We start from the raw sequence: 7,381 nt of genomic DNA, 5'->3' as shown, positions 1-7,381 counted from the left end.
AAGAACGCGGAGGACCGCTCGGTGTCAAGAGGGCAGCTGGTCGAGTCCGGGCCGCCTGGAGTGGTGGGGAGAGGACCGCGAGCAGCCGCTCCGCCCGTGCGCTCGGCCGCTCTCGCTCACCCGGCTCCCCGGCCGCCGTGCCAGCGCGCAGGGCGCGGCCGCTGCTCCGAGTGTCGCCCGCGCCCTCCGGGGCCGAGAGCCCCCGTCGTCCCCGCGCGCGTCACCATGCTGCTCCCCCAGCTCTGCTGGCTGCCGCTGCTCGCGGGGCTGCTCCCGCCCGCGCCCGCGCAGAAGTTCTCGGCGCTCACGGTGAGTCCCGGCCCGCAGGGACCTGGCGAGCTCGCCTGCCGCCCCCTGCCGCTGGCCCGGCCCGTGTCCCCGCGCTTGCCTCGGGCCAAAGCGCTCAGACGCGGGGAGCAGGTGACCCTCGGGAGGTGGCCCCTCCTCCCGCCTGCGAGGACAGGGCAGGTGGGGCCCGGGTCGGTCCGCGGCGTGCGCGCGGGGGGCTGGACGGCCACTGGCTGCGGCGGACTCCTGGGGTCCTGCCGTCCCGGGTGGGTGGGAGTTGCGAGTGCACTCGGGCGGCCTACGTTCCCCCACTAACGGGTGGCCAGGGTCCCGCGCGGCAACAAGGTCTGGGAACGCCGGCGCCGGCCCGCGGACTGTCCGAGGGCGGACCCACCGTGGACTTGGGCCCCCGCTCGCCGCTGACCGGTCGCCTGGAGCGCGTTTGTCCGCCGGCTGGGCTCTCGGCCCGTGCGCCGGGCGGACCAGGTGGTCGCTTGCTGGGTGAAGGGGCTGCAAGCGGTGGTCCTGACTCGTGGGCCCCACAAGGTTCCCCTGACTCTCCCAGAGACCCTTCCTAAGTGAATTTAGAAGATCAGATGACACTAAAACTAAAGATAATTTTTCACTCGTCCAGGCAGGCAGAAATGAGAAGGACGAAGCGGTGTCCACGTCCTGCGGTCCCTTTGCCCGTCTTGAGTCCTCTCCTAGGTGGGGGACAGCATGCACATCCGCGCTCCTGCCCGCGCGTGGGTCACCGCGGTTGACCGCCGTGTGTTTTTCTTTCTTAGCTGCGACTTCTACGAGACAGTCTTGGCCGCCCGGGCGCGCGGTGCCAAGTGCGGAGCTGTGACCCAGCCGAGCCAAGCCGCCGCGGCTGGCCCAGGCCGGGCGTCTGCAGCCCCCAGCTTGGGCAGACCTCGTGGGCTCGCAGTGTTTGCAAACCCATAATTAATGCAATCTGCAGAAACGAAAACATTCCACTTAAATGTGTTTTTGAACAAGTGCTTGAGAAAACACGAAGGTAGAGGGAACACCTCTGGTGGACAGATGCTTTTAAGTGGTGGGCGACTTGTCCTGAAGGCGTTTATTGTATCGAAAATACCGACGGTTGAAACGAGCTGTGGTCCAGTTCTGCTTTTCAGCAAATTTGAAGCAGTCCTGGGAGCCCTTTTTTTTTTTTAAAGCAGTATGAGGGGGGAAGGAGTTGGTGAGTTCATTGTTCATACCTAAAATTCTTCTGGAGCCGTCCTCGGGTCCCTGCCTTGTGTCTCACGAATGACTTGTAGATTAGAAACTGCTCCCTGGAAGCTGGAAGGAGGTTTTCACAGGCTCGGCTTTCCCTGGAGAATTTTTACCTCCCCAGAGAGGACGTCAAACCATATTTACTGTATGTGTTCGTGTGTCCATCCATCCATCCACGCATAGGTACACACACACACACACACACACACACACACACACAAAACAGACCTCCCCTCCTAGCAATTTAAGGGCCATAGGGAAACGGAGACCAATTCTCAAAATGAGACCCTAGCATTTTCTTCCCACGTTTAGCAGCAGGTTAACTACAGTTGTCACAGATTTTCTGAAAGTGCAAAAGGTGGACTGTCACCTGCCTGCTGTCCTCGGGTGCCTTGGTCTGCAGAATAGAGGTGGTGAGTTACTGGAACAGTCAAAGTCTCTGTAGGTCTTCTTCCCTCTCCTCCCTCCACTCCTCTTATTTATCATTTGCTTTAACCCTCCGGTCCTTCTTCCTGAGACTGCTCCGAGGCTTTCCTGGGTGCAGTGATGGCAGCTCCATGTGGGATCCGTGTGCCGCAGCGGACTGTGCACATGATGCCAGTAGTGCCCTCTGACTGCGCTTCCCCAGAAAACTGTTTGCCTTAAAACCACATTTGCAAATAAAATGCTGTGTTGCTTTTGCTTCTGGGAGAAAAGTTTAAAGCCATAAAATGTTTTAGCACACTACTTCCCATCCCAACCCCCCAATCTAGGACATCCAGACGTTAGTTGATAGGTCACGAGGAAATGTTAGATGTGCTGGATTTTTCTGTGGTGCTAAACTCTTTTCAGATCCCCTCCTAGTATTTGAGGATCTCTTTTGTTCCCCAGAGGAATGGTTTTCTTTCTACAAGATTTATGTCTTTTCTCTAATAAGTCAGAGAGGCAGCATCAGTCCATGGGAGACCGGGGGTGACAGCTACGTGTCTTCTGGATGTGTGACCCTAGGCAAGTTACTTAACTCTCCTAATCTTCAGTTTCCTTATCTGTAAAGTGGGGATAAAGTAATGATATCCTTTTTTTTTTAAGCATGTTTTGAGGATTAAAGATAAGGTTTTTAAATATGCTCAGTGCACATTAGTTCCCCAATTAACATTATTTTTGATGGCACCCATGCCATTGGCCCATATGAGACAGTTTTAAAAGCCATAATTGTCAGCTCACGTGTCCCTGTGTGATTCCGTGTACGTGGGCATTGGCTTCCTGGTGTTTTTGGCTAGCACAGACACCTGGAGCACACCTCCGTATGTGTGAGCTTGGCTGAGGTAAGGCATGTAGGACCAGACAGGCACTTGAGGACAAAACACGGTTCTGATTCTCTGTCTCCTTCTCTTCCATCCATTCCTTTTCACGTAGAAACAGGAGGACTCATCGCCTCTGTGGGGTTTAGAAGTTTGTCACTGGACCTGATCACCTCTATTGCTTTGTATTCAAGACTAAGAGAATCTGCTTTGCTTGAAAATGATCTTTTTTTTCCCTACCAAAGTCATTTTTTAGAAATGGCACCATAAGGCCCTTTGTGTTTTTTCTTAGGACTTTCTGGCTTTGCCTCATCTCCTGGTCATCCATCAGACCTCAGTGTTATTTCCAATCAACAGCTGTTGTTAAGTGTGTCCAATCTACCCTAATCTGAATCCACATCTATTTCTTTCTTGAAGAAGTAGGTACATTCTAAGACCAGACCACATCCATTTCTCACATGAATGCTTCACTTTTTCACCCCTTTTTATTGCTAATGGCTGAGACTAGGGAATAATTTCCAGTATAAATTGTTTTGGTTACACATGATTATATTCTTCAAAGAGTGAACAGACATGATCATAATTCTTCTACTTTGTCGTAGGTGTAGTTATATGGATTTTCACAGACCAGCCAGTAAACCCGTGTCTGGGTGTTTTCTTGAGGACCTCTGAGGAACACTATTACCCACCTCCACTTCCCAGAAGCATTTGAGATAGGGCCAATCAATTCACTTTGGAGCTGACTAAATGGCATTTTGCTCATACTTAGAACATAGAAGTAAAGTTACCTCCCTTCTCATACCGTCTCTTACTGCCAACGGATGATGCGCCCCTGGGTTCATATCCAGGACTTCGTTGTGAGCTCTTACTCAGTGTTTCTATGTTCCAGGCCCTCTATTAAGGGCACTTGTATGTGTTTTCTCACTTAACCCTCACAACAACCTAACTGGAAATGTTCTGTTGTGGCCACGTTCAAGAGATGAGGACACTGATGTTTGCAGAGCCCCTGAAGAGCCCCTGGACACGCAGCTGATCTACATGCTTCCAAAATTCAACCTGAAATTGTTTGTCTTCCTTCCTTCTTTGTCTTCAAGGTTCCCTGCGCTATTTTCTGCCTCCCCTTTGGGAACTTTATAATTCTTCACTGCCTTTCCCCTCTCAGACTGGGTGACCTTCAGTACCTTCTCCCCGGGGTCAGGCCCACGGTGGGTGCTCAGGACTTACTGGTCTGGGGGAATGGGTAAGGACAGAGTTGAAATGGCTGTTTTCACCCTGTCTGTATCTATTTGCTTTGAAAGGGAAAGAAGGAGATGGAAAAACAGTATCTGCTCACATCTAAATTTTAAAATGTTTTGTTATTAGCAAGTCCATGAGAGACTCTAACATTCATGTTGCTGAAACAGCAAAAACAAAATGCTCTCCCACTTCCTGGGCAATTGTGGTATGAAATGCATCCATCACCCTGTTTTGATGCTGTTTCACTCAATGTCGAATATTGTAGGGAGTGATTATGGTTTTTTTCTTCTCGCACTGCAAATGCTCTGAGCACATTTGATGCTCTGGGAAGGCTGCATTTCGTTCATCAGCAGAAGACGGACCACGGAGGTGGTTAAGGAGAAGGAAACTAAACACAATCAAAATTTTCCAACCTAGAAACCCATTTACATGGCGACTCAAAACCCAAACATCTGGAGGACTCATTTTAATTTTGATTTGAAATCAAGACCATAAATAAAACTATAAGCAACTTCAGGCCCTAACAAGATTGTGCAGTAAATGGGCATTGATGTAACATAGGTTGCAATGGTTCAGGACAGAACAGATTTCTAAGTAATTCTAGATCAAAATAAGCCTTAAGGACAATCTAGGATTTTAGAGTGGGGGCTGTTATTAAGATTGGCAGTGGGATGGAGCTCAAGGGAAACATTTGTATTTTTGAATTTAAAGATACACTATTCCACTCATACAAGACACAGACTTAGAATGATGAATTTCCAGTAGGATTTTGAAACTAGGAAAATTTCAGAAATATTTTCTGAGTTCATTTACAGAAGATTGGAATCATTACCTTTGTATTTCCTCTATTGGTGATGTTGGTGATGGGACAAGATTCCACCATTAATAATTGTACATCTTTAGAGTTTGAATAACACTTAATATATCGAATAATTTAACTGAAGCCTACAAGAGGGAAGATTTCAGAAAAGGAAATCCTAAAATTTCATATGGGCTAAGAAGAAATTATTCTAAAAGTGAAAATAACAGACATTCTCAATTCTCAATTCTCAGCTCAATAGGCTGAAAAAGCAAAGAGCAAAGATCTGTAATAAAACAGATAAATAGAAGCAAGTAAAATGTTACCTCATGCTTATATTGTCAGGATTAAAAAAAAGAAATTATAAATGGAAACGTATACTGCACTATCTGGCCAAATTTAAATAGAATTTTCAACATGCGGACAGTCTCAGAATGGCTATGGGAACCGTATTATATCCAGATTTTTATTGTGTATAACATAATGTAGCGTATTAACTAATTAGGCTGGCATTCAAGAGAAGGTGAAGAAATGTCAAATTAGTAAGTGAACTCTTTCTTCCTTCAAAATAGATCTTTCCTCTTTTTACTTTCTTCTTTTCTTTGGTCATCACTTTTCTTTCTCTTCTGCCTAAATTACAGTTAATTCCCTTTGCTTCTGTCTCCAACATACTGACCATGAATGTGACTATTTCTATTTTAGCACTTGCTGAAATGCCATAAGAGGTTTTTGAGTTTCTATTCTTCATCTTCTTTCCTGTAAAAGCGTTTGTCAGTTCCCCTCTATGGAGCTCCGTCCTGGTGGCCAGCTGGCTGTGGTGGGTGGGCCACTACAGTCATTCTATCCCCAGCATCATATTACTGACCCCATCCATTAGCAAGCCCCATGCCTATTTTTTTTTTTTTTTTTTTGGGTAAGCCAACTCTTAACATTTGAGGTTCCTGGCAAAGCGTCTTCCAATAATAATGAAGTTTCAGAAAGCATGAAGAGTTTAAGGTAAACACAATAATCTGTGGTACGTTTGATCAGTGGTTCAGAGCACTTCAGTATGGCATAATCTATTAGGCTCATTTCATTTGGATGTTCTCAAATCTGTTGGATTTTAGTCACTTCTTAAATAACAAATTCATCAGTGTATTGGCAAAATAATGCTGTATCGAATAAGTTGACCTTGCCCAAGTTGGATTGTTTTATTTATTTATCTTCTATACTGTTCAGTAATCAAGGCACTAGAAACAAATGAGTCCACCTGACCTACTAGATAGGTGCAATCGTAGACAATTGATTTCCTTTTGGGGATTAGGAAAATCTGTCTGACTTCCCGTGGCTTTGCCTGCCCTGGTCAGATCCATCCCATCCCAGCCCACAGTGGACAAAAGAATGTGGTAGGCATTTTTCTAGACCATGCCAAGACATTCCCGTATTGTGAATGAGGAGATGATATTGAGGTGGAGTTGTGAAGGGTGAAAGCACCTGTGGGAGAGACTCTTTGGGACATTGAGCTGAACTTGGGAGGCCCTCGGTGACCTGGGAGAGGGGCCCTTCTCTCCTCTCTCATCTGCTCTCAGGAGCAGCAGAAGAGAAGGCACTATGCCACTCGCGGAGCTGGAAGAAGACTTTTCACGGCTCCTCTTGCCTAATTGAGACAGCAAGTGCCGTCTGAGAAGCAGTGGACCTTTTCTTCCTCTGAGTGAGCTACATTTTTATGTTTTAATGAAAAGTTAACTAAGAAATGTTTTTATAGCACTCTGAGGAGTGGTGGAAAAGTACATTCCTAAGTGGGTAGACTGATGATTTTAATTTCTCGGGGACCTTTTCAGTTTTAGGGTGGTAAGCTTTGTAATTGCCTTAATTACCTCTGTGGTTTGGCAGACACGTTTCACCAAACCTTTTCCAATTTCATTATAACTCTGATTGCCTTAGGTGTTGTCGATCTAATATGTCACTCAAAATCTAACCCCAGTGTTCAATTTTTTACATATAATTACCTTTTTCTCCCTTCCTTTGCTCACCTCTAGTCGCTGTTTTGGCCCACCGTCAGAAGAACTGAACCTAGACGTGCCTTGTCTTCATTGTGTCTTGTTGATGTTTCCTGATTACTAACGTAGCTAATTTATGCAGAGACTACTCCCTCTTCACGTGAAGTCCATTCACATACGTGCATTTTTCTTACTCTGCCATATATTTTGTAAAACATTGAGAAAAATATACAAATCAAAAGAAATATCAGAATACTCTGCATAACTTTTCTCACAGTTTTAAAGGCCATTATTGTATTCTTCCTTCCATAAGAAATCAGAGTGTCCCAAGATACACAGATAAGAGCCAATCACTCTTAAATACAAAATAAAAGGTAAATTCCACATATGCTTATCATTTTAAAAAACAATTCAACAGATTTGAATGAAAGTATTAGAGCAGAATTTAGTGCATTGTTTGTTTTCACATGTATATTACTTCATTCCTCCTAGGACTTGGGTCTGTGCAATCAAGACATTTTAAAAACACCAGTACATTTAAAATTAATTTTTAAAAA

General features: G+C 45.9%; 1 protein-coding gene across 1 annotated transcript in view; it reads left to right on the top strand.

The window, feature by feature from the left end:
• Positions 1-225: 225 nt before the first annotated feature.
• SMOC2 (SPARC related modular calcium binding 2) overlaps positions 226-7,381 on the top strand; it is a 181,429-nt gene continuing 174,273 nt past the window's right edge. Inside the window, exon 1 of the mRNA XM_087424947.1 lies at positions 226-309. Coding sequence (XP_087281073.1) covers positions 226-309 — 84 coding nt within the window. The remainder of the gene's footprint in view (positions 310-7,381) is intronic.

Source organism: Ceratotherium simum, chromosome 38, assembly GCF_057802395.1.
Source record: "Ceratotherium simum simum isolate JZ-2026a chromosome 38, ASM5780239v1, whole genome shotgun sequence".
In the NCBI taxonomy this organism is placed as follows: domain Eukaryota; kingdom Metazoa; phylum Chordata; class Mammalia; order Perissodactyla; family Rhinocerotidae; genus Ceratotherium; species Ceratotherium simum.
The sequence above is the reverse complement of the archived record's forward strand: the minus strand, read 5'-3'. Positions and strand labels throughout refer to the sequence as shown.